General features: G+C 35.3%; 1 protein-coding gene across 11 annotated transcripts in view; it reads right to left on the reverse strand.

Moving 5' to 3' along the window:
• Positions 1-1,276, reverse strand: part of LOC107614045 (mediator of RNA polymerase II transcription subunit 15a) — a 5,224-nt gene extending 3,948 nt beyond the window's left edge. For 10 of the 11 annotated variants that reach the window (XM_016316267.2, XM_021109405.1, XM_016316263.2 and 7 more), the window contains exons 1-4: positions 1,131-1,276; positions 862-958; positions 659-770; positions 534-579 (exon numbers count right to left, since the gene is read on the reverse strand). In XM_016316267.2, the coding sequence (XP_016171753.1) occupies positions 534-579; positions 659-770; positions 862-935 (232 nt within the window). In that variant the 5' untranslated portion in view covers positions 936-958; positions 1,131-1,276. The remainder of the gene's footprint in view (positions 1-533; positions 580-658; positions 771-861; positions 959-1,130) is intronic. The other variant, XM_021109401.1, reaches the window with a different exon arrangement.

Here is an 18,118-nt window from a genome sequence, read left to right on the forward strand (position 1 = left end):
GGGGGGGAAGGAAAAAAATTTAAACCACTAGAACCATGTGAACGAAACAGTATCCAGATAATCAACAGACTCATGTATTTGCCAAGGACATGAAAGTAAAGACTCACTATATTGTAAATTAATCTATGCACAAACAAACAAAATTTAGCATACCAGTCAAATCTTTGTGCAAAAGATGTTGATGGTCAAAACGGGTATGCAGCATTTACAAGATACATTATGAAATAGAATAAAACAAGAAAAATTGAAGATGAAGAATCCTCCCAGAAACTGAAATGGGCTAGTGCTAGTGCCTAGTAACTAAAGAGAATTTCTTTCGTGAAGACTGGAATAGGATGAAGAGCTAAGATTATCCTTAAAATTTTTAGGAAATGTGCATGACTGACTACATGCACATAATATCTTTATTTTTCAATATTTTTTCCTATTATAAAAACAACAATCTTCGCTCTTCACCCAACTTCACTATTCTCCATAGTATTACCCGTAATTGAACTCGACATAGAAGTAGAAAGCAATGTTCTGAAACTTACTCTCCAACAAAAGAATCTTGGAAGCTATTTTCTCAAAATAATCAGCCTGAAGTTAAGCAGAACAAAAGAAATTAGAGTAAAAGCAAAAGGGTGAATAAAAAGGGTTATCCAAATTATGAGCCTACCTGGGTTGTAGCACCACCATAACTTTTCTGCTCAATACTATGAGCAATTTTTTGACGTTCAAGGTCTTCATCAACGTCCCCAGGAAGATGACAGAACTTTAACTTGCCCATTCTGGGAAATTGAAGGATAGCAGCATGAATTGAAGAGGAGACACACAAAAAGCATTGTCAACATAGAAAAGAAAACAAACCCTAAAGCTTACATATTGTTGAGAATGATTTGGCGGGTTTCAGGCTGCAGTTGATCCCTCCAGTTACTTGTTGTTGTTGTGTCCATCACTGATGAATGAAGGGTTCGCTCTTCAAAATTAAAGTATGCAAAACAAGAGAGACTTCTAATGAAAGAATTTCATAGCTACAAACACCTCCAAAGCTTTGATCATCAAAAGGGAAAGGGGGATGATCTAAGCTGAAAAGTAAACTAATGGGTAGCGGTAACTAAAAGGGAAATAGAATGAATGACGAATCAAACCTGAAATAGTAGCTGATGATGATAATGAAAATGATTATGGATGGTGCGAGTGCGAGCTGAGCTGCCACGAGAATAGAATTTTGTAAACCCAAAATCAAGCCTGATTTCTACGGCGCACACGCTCGGGCATTTGGTATGCACCTTTTTCTCTTTTATTTATTTTTTTATTTTGGGTAAACTATTTTTTTTTCTAAAATATTTTAAAAATTTTAAAAATACTATTGACATTTGTTTTAATTTTATCTTTTAACACTTAAAATGAATTTCAATTTTAACTATGTAATCCAAATCCAAATTTATATTCTAATTTGACCATGCTAGAGAACTAATAAACCCACATCCAACATTGGACTAATTTTTTTTTAAATAAATAATAGAAGAATGTTAGGGGTCAGCAAATTTTGTAATTTATAGCTATTAATTAGTTTTACTAGTATTTTTAATAGTGTGAGATTACATCTAATAGTATAGGATTGATTATTTTCCTTGGTTAAGTACTGGCCAAATTTTAATATAATTGCTGGCTTTATAGACTTTCTCTAAATGATAAATAAGTCATTGACTTTTTATTTCGAAGATAAATAAGTTCTCAACTAATTAAAAATACAAAAATATTTTTCACTTTTTAAAATGTGAGACATCTAAATTTCTTTGAAAGACCGAATTATTCTTATATATTTTAAACGGAAAGACTTAAATGTCTTGTAATTTAAAATGTGAATGACGTTTTTGTAATTTCAATTAGTCAAAAATTGTTTTCAAATTAAAAAGTTAGAGGTTTTTTTTTTTTAAATATTGATAAAAAAATGTGTGTTACACTAAGTTATTTGGTTTCAAGTAATTTTTACTTTGTTATGAGAAATTTTTTTTTTTTTACTTTTCAAAAGATTTTGTCTAAAATTTTTTAATTAATTTAAAAAACGTCATTGATGTTTTTATTAAAAAATATTTTTTCAAATTTTAAAAATTATTAAAGAACTAAATGGCATTGCCATTTTGTTATTTAATTAAATTTAAAAAATTAAAATGATGTCATTCTTAGAGTTTAGTACAACATATATAATAGATCATTTTAGAGGATAACACCAATCTGTTAAAAAAAAATTCCCAACATTACAGAAATAAATATTATGCAAGTAAAATAAATCCAATAAAACAAAAAATTGAAAATAAAAATCTCAATTTTTATTAATTTCTCTTTATTTCTCCTCACTTCTCTTTTCTTATAACGGTCAAATAACACAATTTCATCCACTTAGCAGCAGCTAGGGCTAAAAGTGAGCCGAGTGGAGTTGAATTAGACCAAACTCAAGCTCAACTCACGAAAATTAAGATTGGCTCACGGCTCAACTTATTAACAATTGAGCCTATTCCGTAAGCTCAAGCTCGGCTCTCGAACTAGCTCAAATAATAAGAACATAATCTATAATTCTATATCAATAAATTATAACTTATATATATTGAAAAATATTATAAAAAATATAAATTTAAATATTAAATTCAAAAATTAGTTAATATATGAGATTATATTAGACTTTTAAATTTTAAAAAATATATGTCAATTTTAAAAAGTTCTACCTTAGTTGTTTGTATTTAATTCTTTTAATATTATATATATTATCGAGCCAACTTATGAGCTAAACTTATCCAAACTCAAACTCGACTCATTTAATTTATGAGCTCAATTCCAAGCTTAAGCTCGGCTCACCAGCTCACAAGTTCAGCTTATCGAGCTATTAACGAGTTGAGCTCGAGCTGACTCATGAGATGACTTGACTCACTTTCAGCCCTAACAGCAGCCACCACGCTTACCTCCAACCACTATTGTCGTTCTCATCGATTACCTTAAATTTTAAATTCTTAATTTTAAATTCTTAAATTTTAAAGTTAATATTCTAAATATTCTTTTTACTTTTGTATGTTTTTATTATTTTAAAATTTAAATTATTTTAATATTCAAGTATTAGTTGATTTGTTTAAAAAAATTAAGAATAAATAACCATTTGTACCCATAAAAGATGAAAACGCTGATATATGTACCCATATTAGATCGAACTGAACTTGTACTCACACAAGATGCCCTCCGTGTGACAAAAGTACCCTGTCTTGGATATGCACTTGTTTCGTGGTTATCCGACCCTACGTGGAACTCTAACCCGCCAAAGCCCTATCTACATAGAAGTGAATAATTTTTTTCACTAAGGGTTTGGAAGAAGAAGTACATTTCGCAGGAGAGATCTGCTGTGCCCTAGCAGAGGTTCATCGTCACCGTCGCTCCATTCCCAATTCGGAAAAGACGACTAGAGCACTCCCAATCGGTCATAACAAAGACTAATAAAGAATCGTGCATAGATTAGTGAGTAGAGCCTCATACCAGGCGTTTCGTTGTCGACAGCGAAGACGTCACTCCCTTTGACCAACGAAGAACAGAGGTATGTCATTGCCACTTTTGATTTATTCTATATGTCATTGCCACTAGTTACACCTATTCTGTTACCCTATTAAACCCTGTGATTAATTTTATATGTTTGAGAATTGTTAGAATAATTGGTTGAGGGTTTGTGTTAGCTGCAGTTACAGACAATATTTTCTTAGATTGTATTGTTAAAATTTACTTACAAGAATGGTCACCATCCATATAACTATGTCTATTAATCATAGAGGATGGATTGAGAGAGGGCCATGTGAGAAGGTTAGTTACATTGGTGGAGAAATAACAGAGATTGAGGGGGTTAACGTTGATACCCTCAATGATTTTTTTCATATATAATTTGCTGAAGGACAATGGATATACGTCTATTGCTGATTTTTACTGGCTAGAACCTGGGAAGGAGCTTGATAATGGGTTGAGGTTACTAAGGATTGATATGGACATAGTTAAAATGTATGAGGTATCCGTGAAGAATGGTAACAAAATTAATGTCTATACAGAGCATCTGGTGGATCATCCTGTGCTAGTTAAGAAGAATATGACTCCATCAAAGATGAGAATAAAGAGTTGTGCTAAAAGGGTTCCAACTCCAAAAAAGAGTCCAAAAAGAAGATTGATAGTATTGGAAGATGATGATGATGCTGAAAATAGTAGGTCATATCCAAGTTGTGAAGGAAGCCCAAAAAAATAGTGAAGCGCAAACCAGGGAAGAGGCCTATAAAAAAATAACCAGACTGAAGTTGAGGCCCAAAATGAAGACAGTGTCAATATACTCCAATAGAGAGAAAATCCAGCACCTTCATCATCCCATGAAGCAAGACAGATTTCTTAACCTCCCCCAACACCTGTCCTACCAAATGAGCTACCATCAACTCAGTCCCAACCTTCCCAGCTACCTATTGAGCATGACCAGAAACCAATACATACTGATGATTCAGACCCATTCCCGCCCTCTGAAAATGCCTCTGAATATCTTGCACCTGAATAATTAACCTAATACATCCTATAGCCGTATAGAAATCCACTTTCAAAATCAATCCTTGAGTCATTCCCACCATCTGACTCCAATAGAACAACCCAACATAATCAAATCAATCCTTCAGATGAGGTTGAGGAACGGCCAAAGGTGAATAAGAGAAGATCAACAAAGAGGCATCTCCCTACAGGACCCTTCATCCCGAACCCTGATCTGGACAAGCCTCCAACCTTCTATGTTCCAATTGATGAGGATAACTTTTTTGATGAAAAGGCTGGATATCATTGCTATGAGTCAGAGGACTTGCATAGCATAGCACGTGATGAAGATACTGACTAGACTCCAGTTTTTCCTCAGAGCAATACCGATGCCTCTGTTAGCCAGGTGCGGTAGGAGTTGGGGATGGAGTTTGAACCTCAACCATTTTAAGAAGGCATTCCGGAAGTTTAATATCAACATTGGAAGAAGTATATTCTTTGCTCGTTGTGATTCTACAAGATCTAAAGCTATATGCTACGATGAGGACTGTCCTTAGCAAATATATTGTGCTAAGAGAATATTTCCAACAAGTTATCAGGTAAAGACTTATGTAAATGAACACATTTATAGCAGAGACAATCATTGTAAGTCAGCAGATGAAAAATGGATTATAGATGAGCTAGAGGAAAGGATAAAGGGTTAACCAAACTTGACAGTGAGAGAGGCTGACCAATACTTCATATCTAAGTATGATGTGCTGATCAACAAGAGAAAAATTTACAGATCTATTAAGAAGGAAAAGGAGGGGATTGAGAGTTTCGAGATTCCACAGTATGCAAGACTTTGTGATTATGCTAACGAGATACTGAAGACTAACCTTGGCTCGACAGTAAGGATACACACGAATCCTATACCTGATTCAAATCCTCTTTTTCTGAGGATCTATGTATGTTTTGATGCATGCAAGAAGGGATTTATAGGTGGTTGTAGACCATTGATAGGGTTAGATGGGACTTTTCTTAGAGGGTATTACGGGGTCACTACTAACAGCAATAGGACATGTTGTGTAACACCCTCATTATCAGAATGTCACGCTTCCAGCTGCGCCACTCTGATTGTAAGAAGTATTATGACTACTACATATATTAATAAAAAAATAGGAGCCTTTGACTCGAAATAGTATTGCTGATTTCTTTAAAAACCGAAAACTACTTTATCTTGAAAATAAACAAACATATATTTATATACAAGACTTCTTACATAAGTAACTTATAAATATAATATACATACACAACATACAATTTCTATACCTTTTACAAGATTATAATATTAAAGGGGAGGGAAAAAAAGATAATATCTAAACCAAAACATAACATAAGAAAAACGTAATAAAACTCTTCCGAAACTTTTTCATCCGTTTCCTGAAAAGATAAAGCTGTAGGGGGTGAGAACCTAACCACAAGGTCTCACCACGGAGTTTCAGAATTTTCATAAGAAGATATTTAAAGAGAAATCCATTTTTCAAGCTCAGTGATTATCGTTGTCTTATGAATCTTTTAAAAACCAGTGGCTGACCATCCAAAACCTTTTCAAAGAAACAATATTTAGTTTTTCAGAAATCTAAAATCCTTTCTTTTCTTATAAGAAAATCTTAATGAGTTTCCTAGACTGTATGAATGACCAACCTATTCCAAGCATAGGTTCATTAAGTCTATGCTGAACCAGCTTGATTTTTCATACTTTACTAATACCTCAATCAGAAACCTATCACAGCCCCCAACTCAGGCAACTCAACTAAATTAGCAATCAAATCATCACATCAGAAAAACAACCATCAACTTCACCTCCACCAGCATGAGGAATCTCTCAGTAGCACACACATACAATACAAACAAAGAAAACACAGGTAGAGATAGCAGTTACAGCAAATAGCTCAGATAGCAGTTAATAACAATTAAGCAATTAGACAAACCCAAAAAATTCAAACTCAAGCAAAGCATACAAATGCACATGATGAATGCATATCCTATGGCTAATGAGCTCATTTGTCGGTTATATAGCTAAACCCGACATGTCCGGTAGCTAACCCAGACACTTTCTTTCTGTTGCACATTAATATCATTAGAGGAAATACGTGTCCTGTCACCATTAAAGGGATTATGTGTCATATCACCATTAGAGGAAATATGTGCCCTTTCACCATTACAACCAAAGAGAAAATACAGATATACTTGTCATCAATCATCCTGAACCATGTCTTATTTATCATATTCATTTAATTTCATAATCAAACACAATCTTCTTCGTTCTTATTCCTCATCTCTTTCCCAGAACAAGTGGACAACGCCACTGTCTCTTACTCGGGGTCTCAACTCTTAATCAAATTCAATTTTATTTTCATATCCATTTTTCAATATCATTCAATTCATTCAAAAATCATACTTTTAAAATCAAATCTCATCATTCTTCTTTCAAATTCAATCCTCACCATTCCTCCCATTCTGTTCATTAAGAATTCAAACTCAAAACATAATCTTTTCCTTAATAACTCCGAAACAAGTCATAAAATCCTTAAATCTTAATCTTTCTAAATAACCACTTTAAAAGAAATCCCCAGTTTTTATAAAAATTTAGGTAGCATCTCCTCTAAAATTTGGACTAAGCCACCCTTACAGGTCCCATCAAAACCATATTTTCCAACCCATTCTCAACCAACTTCAACATCAAACAATTATCAAATATCAAATCCTTTCTAATTTTAAACCAGTTTTGATATCAGATCAGGTTTGATGTCAAACCATTTCGAAATCAATTTATTTCTCTAGTTCAATTTATTTCCAATAAATCAAATTTATTTCCAAATCTCAATCATTTTCTAAAATCCAACTTATTCCAATAATAAGTCTTTTTCAAAATCAACCAGCTCCGATTTTAAATCATTAAAATCAAACCAATTCAAAACCAAACCGCTTCTAAAATTAAATCATTTTCAATGCCGATCTAGTTTCACTATCAATTTCTCATCCACAACCGCACACCACACAAACAGTCAGTAATTCAATTCAGCGAACAATCACATCCATAAGACAAACATAATCATAGAAATACAATTTTCACATCCATATCTATCTATAACAATTCTGTAATTTAAAATATATTTTAATAAAAATCCCTACCTCGGAAAGTCGAACCAACGCGTTAAAGAAACCCTTTTTTCCTTGGCCCGAAAACAACGGCGTCATCTCCGACTATGTTCCGTAGCAGTAACAGCCACAAGGGCACCGGCTAACAATAGTAACTCAATCCTGACATACAATCATCACACAAAACTCAATAATTTATAACAGAACAGCGACAAAGAGAGGTTTCCTGAGCAAAAGAGGCTTACTGGACCACTAGGAAGGAAGGACAGGGACAGCAACACCTCCGGCATACTTTCTGGTGACCACGGAGCTGTTCTCCAGCAGCCAGGCACGGCGGTGCAGCAACGCTCCTCGTGGCTCCTTCTTGTTTTGCAACAGCGAAGCATGGTAATGGCGACTGGACTTGAACGACGACAGTTGGAAGCGGCGACGGTGACATGCAGTGGTGGTGAGATGGTAACAACAGCGGTAGAAGCAGCTCAGAGATGGCGCGGAGTGTGGTGACAGTGATGGAAGCTTCATCAACAACGAGTCTGACAGATTGGTGGCTCAGTGATGACGACAGTGGTAGGATGCGACGGCGGCCTTTCTCCAGTGGCGGCAACGTTTTGTGAACGGCTTCCCTTCCCGGCAACTCAGCTCCCCTCTCATTCTCTCTTCTTCCTTGGATCCCTTGCTTTCTTCCTTTTGCCCATTTCTCCTTCCTTCTCCCTCTCTATTCTTCTCTGTTACCCCCCTCGCTTCTCTTTTCTTTCTTTGTTCTTCTACTGCTGCTGCTGCTGTATGTTTGGTAAAAGAAAGGGAAACATAGGCGGCTAGGGTTAGGTTGGAAGGGGTAGGGTTTAATTTGAAAATTAGGATTTTGTGTATGTAATTAGGGATTTTGGGTTTAAGTTGAGTATTAATTAAAAACCAAATTTAATCCAAGAATAATATCTATAAAAATACTATTTAGTTATCAATTTAAAATTTATTTTCAAATAAATACTCTAATTCAATAATTAACGATAATAGAAATCAATTTCTTTTATAATAATAAAATAAGTTAAAAATCTAATTATTCAACTTAAAGCATATAAAATTCTTATTATTATTCAATTACTAAAGTTTTAAATCATAAATAAAAAATTTCTTAATTTATATATAAAATCTCTTAAAATATAATCTTAATTAAATATAATAAATTTTGTAGAATCAGAAAATTAAAAAAGTTGGAAGTGATTGTTAGAGATACTAGAGGAGGATGTGTGGTGCGCGAAATTTAGAACTTCGCACAGCTTGACCGGCAAGTGCACCGAGTCATCCAAATAATACCTCAGGTGAGTGAGGGTCGAATTCCACGAGGATTGCCAGATTGAGCAAGTTATGGTTATCCTACAGATCTTAGTCAAGCGGATAGAAAGGTATTTTTGATTGTTGTAGGCGCATAAACAAACAATAACAAAAGCGATAAATAGATAGGATAAAGACAGTAATTAGCAGTTGGTTAAGGCTTCAGAGACGCTTCTTCTTCTGAATTGATACATCATACTCTCTATTTCAACGATGAATAATTTTTCAATGGTAAGGCTGCAAGTGATTAAGCCATGGGTCGTGGTCATTAATCTCCTCAGGTCCAGACCAAACATCCGAACGGACTAGATCAATCTGGGAGAGGGTGAAGCGCGTGCAAGTCAATCCCTTTATTGATCCTACTCAAAACGTCATAGACAAGGTCGCTTCTTCCAGATCAGAGACTGCTGCTCTTATGGTTCTAGCCCTTAGAGCCACATGAACCTCAATTGTCCCTGACTAACGAGGTTATATGTCACATACCCCATTAATCTAGATAATTCTGTTGGAACTCGTGATGCATCCTTAAGCTGTAGCTCAATACTATCCAGGTCAGGACTCATAAAGAACTCATGTAGAATTGAGATTCATAAGGATAAAGAACGACAATGCATCTGAAGGTTGTAAAAGGCTTAGAGAAGGGGGGTTGAATCTATGACCTTCTTTTGCTTTAACAATATAAGGCTTAACTTATAAACTTTCAATCTGAATCTGTATGAACTCAGCAGTAGAAATTTATGAGACAATTTTGTTTTGTCTCATGAATATCAGAAAATAGAACAGAGCAGGGAAGAGAGAAGATGACACCATCATGCCTGGTTCAGTTGCCTTGTGCAATGCAACCTACATCCAGTCTCCACCACAACAGTGGTGGAATTTCCACTATAGTTAAAGTATTACATACACCAATTCCACAAGATTGACACAATCCTTTTATTTATCAAGTTCTAACCTAACTTGACTTGGCTATACTAATACCTAACTCTTTACTCTTAGTGCTAACCCAACTAAGAAAGGGATACCTCACTGGTACAAGATTCAAGACACAGAATCAACCTAAAGAAATTTGAAATCACTCTAGGCTTTTCACTCAAGTGTTTCTCTCTACCTTTTTCCACTCTTAGGATCTTTCAAGAACTCTCTCATTTAGCCTTTCACCTCAAGAAATTACAAAAAAATAAACATTGAAAAGAAAATTACAATCTGTAAAACATGAAGGAGATTAATGCTTCAACAGCCTCTTTGCTATGTGATGAACCAGATTAGCTTGCCTCTAATTTAGTTCCTCATTCTAGTGGAATGCTTCTTATACTAGGAAGCACTATCCAAGTTGGTGAACTTCTTCAGAGAACTCTTCTCAGAACATAAACCTCCAAACAGTGGTTCTCTCTCCTTGCTTCAGAATAATGAAATAATTGTTTTTTGTATCTCCTTACATGTTACTGAGTTGCTCTCTACCAAGTCAACTCCTCGAGTTGTGTGCTACCAACTTACTTTTTCACTTTCTTCTATTAATCTTCAAATTAGGAACTTTGGTTCTGACCCTCTTTCTTGACCGAAAGCCTCAGGATAGCAAAGAAAAATATTTTCAATGGTAAACCTAAATCTGAACCCTTAAGCTGCAACTTTGTCCCCGAGAAACAAATTTGGCCATTGATTTACAGCAGTGATTATCAGAAATCACTTTTTTCATGTATCCCAAATTGGATTGACAGAGAGTTAGAGAAGAAAAGGGAAAAGTAAAATGCATGCAAGAGGAAACAAATCACCTTTAACTTCTGACTTAGCCTAAGATGGTTAGATTTGGGTGATTAGACTTTTGCCTTTCTAATTAAGCTTTCTCTTTCTTTCTTCTTTGATGAAACTAGCAAGAGGAACGAAGTTCTCTCTCTTTTCTCTATGTCTAACCGAAAGAAAAAGGTGAACGTTACTTTGGTGGAAGCACTTTGGAGGGATTAATTTGAGAGATCAATTCGGGCTTGGGTTGGCTATGTCCACTTGGTCCATCTGATTTCTTTGCTTTGTTTTCTTTGGACTTACTTTTTTTAAATAGTCCACTTGCTGTTTTAGTTTATTATAAACTGGCTTTTTGCTATATTTGATAAATGTGGCCTGCATCACCTAATAAAAAATAATCAACACTAATTGGGTAGTTAACCCAATAAAAATAATATTTGTCATCATAAATTATGTTAGTTAATTTCTTAACTCAACAATTTCCCCCCTTGATGACAAACATAATTGAAATAATGATCAGAAGGAATTGAAATTTGATAAAGTTTAGAGCCTTATCTTTGATTTTGTGTTGCTCTCCCTTTCCTTTAAAAGGGCTGCTCCCCCTAGATTTGTGCTCTTCTCTTCCTTCCTGTTTATTATTCTCATATAGAACACAGTAAAGTGCAACATACAATTCAGTTTGACTAAGGGATTTTACACTTCCATCAACACAAATTCAACCCTATACTAAACATATCACAGCAGTAATTTTAACAAATATCCATTTCAAAACCTGCTCAAAGATGAACAAAACAGAGCATCAAATCTCACAAAGACATGACCAAGCAACAATTCTTGTAAGATAAAGTCAAATTAGATGGTTACAACTTGATCACAGCAGCATCCATGTTCACTTCACAAAAATTGTCACAGGAACCATTTAATTTGGAAATCACATGACAGCAACAAATATGTCAAATTCAATTCAATTACCAATATCACAACTACTACTACTCCCCCTTTTGTCATCAAGCGCGGAAAACACTCAAGACCAAGTAAAAAACTGCATCTTAAAACCTGCAAGAAAATGTTAATGTAAAGTCTAAACATCAAATTAATTGAAAATAAATGCAACAGTAGTTAAAAGATTACAGTCATCCAAAATACAACATAGAGTAGTTCAAAAGAAACAATAACAGTTTCATGAGACAAAAGTAAATAGAAGGCAGCAACAACATGAGATAAATCTAGGCATTTGAACCATCTACCTCAGAATCAGCATCTTCTTCAGCATCAGTGGCAGCATCTTCATCCTGTTGGAGATTATCAATGAACTTCATGAAAACAGCCACTCTATCTCTTGATTTTCTGAGGAAGTTCTCATGCTTGATTGCTAGCTTCCTATGTTCTTTGCTCATAGCAATCATATGATTTGATTAGGAGACAAACTCTTGGACCACATCTTTAACAACAAATAGAGCAGATTTTTATCCAGTGGAGATTGAGGTGCCCTCGGTGGAAGGAGGAGGAGAATCCTCAGGAATGAAGTCATCATCTTCATCATCATCTAGAACCACCCTCTCAGAGCGAGTAGGTCCCTTTTTCTGTTGTTTCACTGAACCACCTCCCTTTAGATAAGAGTGTCTATTCTCATAGACTCATTAGACAGATCAACACCAAAATGTTCAAAGATACAAGTTAAGAACATGCCATATGGAAGGACTTTATCTTTCTCACTTTTAACAGAATTAAACATATATAATACCATTAAATAAGCAAAGGAGATTTCTATTTTAGTGACGATCGCATACAAAACAAGAGTGTCAGTGTAAGATACCATCTGATATGAACCACTTTGAAGAAGTATGATGTGATTTATTATACGGTGCAATTAAGCACGTTCATAGCCCAGGGCTTTGTGAGTGGGGGTAATGCCATCAATTAAAGAAATATGTTCACAAACATAAGCAAGAGCATCATTGAAAGACAGACATACCCCTTCATCCCACTTATCCGAAGTGTAAGTACAAGCCCCAACATCAGTGTATTTCAAGGAATCACTGATAGTTTCATTGTTTAACACAATGTCACGGCCTTTCACATATGAATGAACACTGCCCTCATGATAAGTCATATTAGCATAAAACTCTTTGACCAAAAGTGGGTACATTGGCTTTTTGATATTAAAAATATGATTTCAATCCAGAAAAATCAAGTTATCAACAAAAGGAAAGCTTTTTCTTTCCAGATTAGGTAAATCAATGAGAAAGGAAGGACACAGGGTGTGATGAGCAATAACATTTTCAAAGAAATCATTATTCATGGAAGATCTAAATCTGTGAGGGTTATAGTTAGAATGGGAAGTCATGAAGTGTGATTTGTGTGCAAAGGAATTAATGTCTGGTTCTCTAACAGATTTAAGAGGAATACGTGTTTTACCTCTCTAAGGACGAGTAGGGACAGACCTAGGTTTTGGTCTGGTGGGTTCAGAAGCAGGTTCCTCTATAGCAGTGCGCTTCCCTTTCGAAGTGCTTGGCTTGGATGGAGCACTAGGAGGAGCGCTAGGGGTTGTAGTTGGCTTGGAGGAAGATGATTCCATGAGGGATTCATAGTGCGAGCCATGGGATCTGTGCGAGGAGGAGATGTAGGAGGAGAAGGTGAAGAAATAAATGTTCGGTCTTGTGAACAAGTAGAGGGTTTTGGTTTTGCTGGAAGCTTGAAAATCTTTTCACGAGGAGGCTTTTGAGGAATAGTTTTCTTCCTCATTTGGTTGGTTTCTGATTTTGAACAAAGAGAAGCAGTAAAGGTACTGGGGAGAAATCGAAGGGTTGGAGGAAGAAGTTATGAAGGGAGAAGAATGAGTGTTGGTAACTGCACCATAAAAAAAGATTTTCTTGAAACATACAACAGCATCATCTAAGATTTGACCTTGAAGGGACTTGACATCACAGAGAAAAAGTGATTAGATTTTATTAAAAAAATTAAAACAGAAAGTAATTTTAAATAAGAAAACTTTTGATAAAAGGACAAAAGGAATAAAATAAAATAAAACAAATAAAGAGAATAAACCACATGGATATTGAAACACTCCTTTTGGGCGCAGAGGTGGTTGGGTTTAAGGAAATACATTGGACCACTCAAAATCTGAATTTTTTTAGGGTAGGCCCAGATGATTCAGCATATGCAATAAAGCCCAGATAATGCTGTTCAGAGAGATGATTCTTCATATGCTCAAAATTGTCTCATACTTGTTTATGAGACAAAAACTTTAACGAACACATCAGCAATTTTCAAACAATGAATCATAACTTAAAATCCCTAGACTAGTTCTAAGCATTGCAAAATCTATTTTCAGCTAGTGGTTTAGTGAAAATATCTGCCAATTGCTCTTCTGATTTAACAAATTGAATGCTAATATCCCCTTTTTGAACATGTTCTCTTATTGAGTGAAATCTCACTTCAATATATTTAGTTCTAGGGTGTAAAACTGGATTCTTTAAAATATTAATGGCACTCATATTGTCACACAACAAGAGAATATTTTCAGCAATTAATTTATAATCAGCAAGCTGTGTTTTTAACCACATAAGCTGAGAACAGTAAGAAGAAGCAGCTATATACTCAGCCTCTGTAGTGGATAAAGCCATTGTGGACTGCTTCTTACATGACCAAACATTCAGAGACTTTCTAAGGAAACAACATAAGCCTGATGTGCTCCTTCTATCAACTCTATCACCAGCAAAATCTGCATTACAATAAACAACTGCAGAAAAATCATCAATCTTAGGATACCATAAACCAAAATTGGATGTGCCATGAACATATCTAATGATCCTGTTAACTGCAGAAAGATGTAACTCTTTTGGTTTTGATTGGAATCTTGAACACATTCCAATACTTTACACAATATCAGGTCTAGAGGAAGTTAAGTACATAAGAGAGCCAATCATTCCTCTATACCTAGTCTCATCTACATCTTTCTCAATTTCTCCCTTTTCTAATTTTGAATTAGGGTGCATGGGAGTTTCCATGGGTTTGGCATTTTCCATACCAAATTTCTTAACTAGTTCCTTGGCATACTTCTCTTGATGAAGAAAAATACTATTTTCAGTTTGCTTAATTTGAAGCCCAAAGAAAAAATTAAGTTCACCCATCTTACTCATGTCAAATTCACTTGTCATGAGTTTTCCAAATTCAGTACAAAGGGATTCATTGGCTTATCCAAAAATAATGTCATCAACATAGATTTGGACTAGAATGAAAGAATCATTAGAATTCTTGATAAATAGAGTAGTGTCTATGGTGCCTCTTTGAAAACTATTTTTCAAAAGAAAAGAGCTAAGTCTCTCATACTAAGCTCTAAGAGCTTGTCTTAAACCATAGAGAGCTTTTGATAATTTGAAAATATGGTTAGGAAATTCTTTATTTTCAAAACCAGGTAGCTGAGCCACATACACTTCTCTATCTATCACACCATTCAAGAATGCACATTTCACATCCATTTGATATAGTTTAAAACCACAAAAAGCAGCATAAGCCAGAAGGAGTCTTATGGCTTCCATTCGGGCAACAAGGACAAAGGATTCATCAAAATCTATTCTTTCTTCTTGGTCATATCCTTGCGCCACTAGCCTTGCTTTGTTTCTTGCAATGCTACCATCCTCTCCTAGCTTGTTCTGAAATATCTACTTGGTGCCGATCACTTTCTTTCCAATTGGCTTTGGAACCAATATCCAAACTTGGTTCTTCTCAAACTCATGAAGCTCATCCTCCATTGCCTTTACCCAAGAAGGGTTATCAAAGGCTTCCTTGATATTCTGAGGCTCTATTAGAGAGAGAAAAGTAATGTTTGATTCTTCATTTGCCTTTCTAATTGAAGAACGACTCTTGACACCATGAGAGATGTCCCCAATAACAAATTCCTCAGGATAATTCTTTAAGAATCTCCATTCACGAGGTCTAGTGGACTTGGAGGCGATTCGGTCACCAAGGGATTCAGGGAACTGGTGGTTTCAGGATTTCCTTCAGATTCATGAGACAAAATAGAATTGTCTCTTGTTGGATTTTCAGCCGCTGCAGGTTCTGATTCAGATTGCTCAGAAATTTCACTTTCATGATTTTGGGCCTTTTCATCATCCTTTTGAACCTAATTTCCTGCATCACAATCTTCTGAAATACTTTGAACCAAGTTAGTGTCACAAAATGTAACATATATGGACTCCTCAATTATCCTAGCATCTTGGTGATAAACTCTATATGCTTTACTATTTGTGGAGTATCCTACAAATAAGCACTCATATGTCTTTGGATCAAACTTTCCCAAATTATCATTGTTATTTAGAACAAAACATTTGCATCCAAAGATATGCAAGTAATTCAAATTTAGTGGGTGACCTTTCCAAAGTTCATAAGGTGTTTTCTTCAAGAATTTCCTTATGATAGTTCTACTCAAAATGTGGCAAGTTGTGTTAACCGTTTCAGCCCAAAGGAACTTTGGAACATTACTCTCACAAAGCATTGCTCTTGTCATTTCTTGAATACTTCTATTTCTTCTTTCCATGACACCATTTTGTTGTGGTGTCCTTGGACAAGAGAAGTTGTGAGATATTTCAAATTCCTCACAAAAGGATTCAAATAATTGGTTTTCAAATTCAGTTCCATGATCACTTCTTATAGAAGAGATCTTTAAATCCTTTTCATTTTGAACTTTGTTGCTAAAAATTTCAAATGCCGAAAAGGCTTCATTTTTGTGTGCAAGAAATAAAACCCAACCGAACCTAGAGTAATCATCCACAATTACTAAACCATAATGTTTACCACCTAAGCTTTGAGTTCTTGTTGGACCAAATAAATCAATATGTAGCAATTCAAGTGGTCTTTTAGTAGAGATGTCTTCCTTTGATTTAAATGAACTCTTTGTTTATTTTTTCTCATTTGACAAGTATCACAAGTGATGTGATGGACAATAGATTCACTATATCAATTATAATGAATCCGTCTTTGGCAAGTATACCAATTTATCGTCAAGTAATAACTCACTATGAGTGAGGTCGAATCCCACAGAGATTGATTGATTGAACTACTTTAGTTAATACGTGAATTAGTCAAGCTAATCAATAAGAATTGTTGAGTGCAGAATTCTAGGTAGCATAAATGTAAATGACTTAAAGATAAAGGAAAGCCATAAAGTGCAGAAAAGTAAATGACAAGAATGTAAAATGCTAGAACATAAATGACTGAATTGTAAATGGGGAATGGGTAATGGCAGAAATTAAGAAAAGCTATAAAGAATAGGGGAATTCATTGGGGTCAAGAGATGTTGCTCTCTTTGGATCGAATCTAGATCATCTCATCTTCAATCATGCAACTCATTGACCTCTTGGCCATCATGATTGATTGAACCCCAATTCCTTGGTGATTCAATCTCTCAAATCCTGATAATCACCCAATTCCTTGGACTAATTGCTCATGAAGAGAGATAAGCTTGGTCTCTGATTATACCACACATCCTCATAGATCCAAATAATGGGTGGATTTCATGTCACCATATCCAATCCCAAAACTTAGATCTATTCAAGTGTGAGAAGAGATTTCAAGCATGGTTCCATGTTTCCTCTTCCAAGGTTCCCATGAAACCCAATTTGCATTCAACCTCTTTTCCAAGATGATTGAACACTAGACTTGAGAAATAAAATTCCTTCTAGCAAATCAAAGAGAGATGAAAAGAAGAAGAAATTCACTATCATTAATTCATCAAGTACAACAGAGCTCCCTCTCCCAATGAGAGGGAGTTTAGCTACTCATAGCTTAGAGAAAAGTACAAGAGATGGAAGAAGATGAAGTAAAGTAAAGACTACTATTAGCCAACCCAACTAACCAACCAACTAACCAACCCCTTTTTCAATACTCTCAGGGGGTATTTATACTACTCCTATTACTAGAAAATGAAAATTACAAAAAGGAAAAGAAAATTACAATTGAAAATAAAAGGAAAACTCATTAAAATGAACCATGTGCCTGGCGTGTGAGTGGCGTGCCACTGCCAGCTCCTCAGCTTGGCTTGGCGTGCCACGCCTAGCTTCCAAGTGGCACGCCTCCTTTCTTGCAGCTAGCCTGGTGTGCCATGCCTTCGTGCTCAAGTGGCACGCCCAAATGACTTCTTCCTTTTTCTTCTCTGCAAACTGATGCATGGAAACTTATCTCTCAACAAATTCCCCTTCGACAAGTATACCGAATTGTCGTCAAGTAAAAACTCACAATAGAGTGAGGTCGAATCCCACAGGGATTGATTGGTCAATCAACTTTAATTAGAGGAATGTTCTAGTTGAGCTAAGCAGAATTTGATGTGAGAGTTGCAGGAAATTAAATGGCTGGAAAGTAAATAGCAGAAAATGTAAATGCTGGGAATAAA

This window comes from Arachis ipaensis, chromosome B08 (assembly GCF_000816755.2).
Source record: "Arachis ipaensis cultivar K30076 chromosome B08, Araip1.1, whole genome shotgun sequence".
Lineage (NCBI taxonomy): Eukaryota > Viridiplantae > Streptophyta > Magnoliopsida > Fabales > Fabaceae > Arachis > Arachis ipaensis.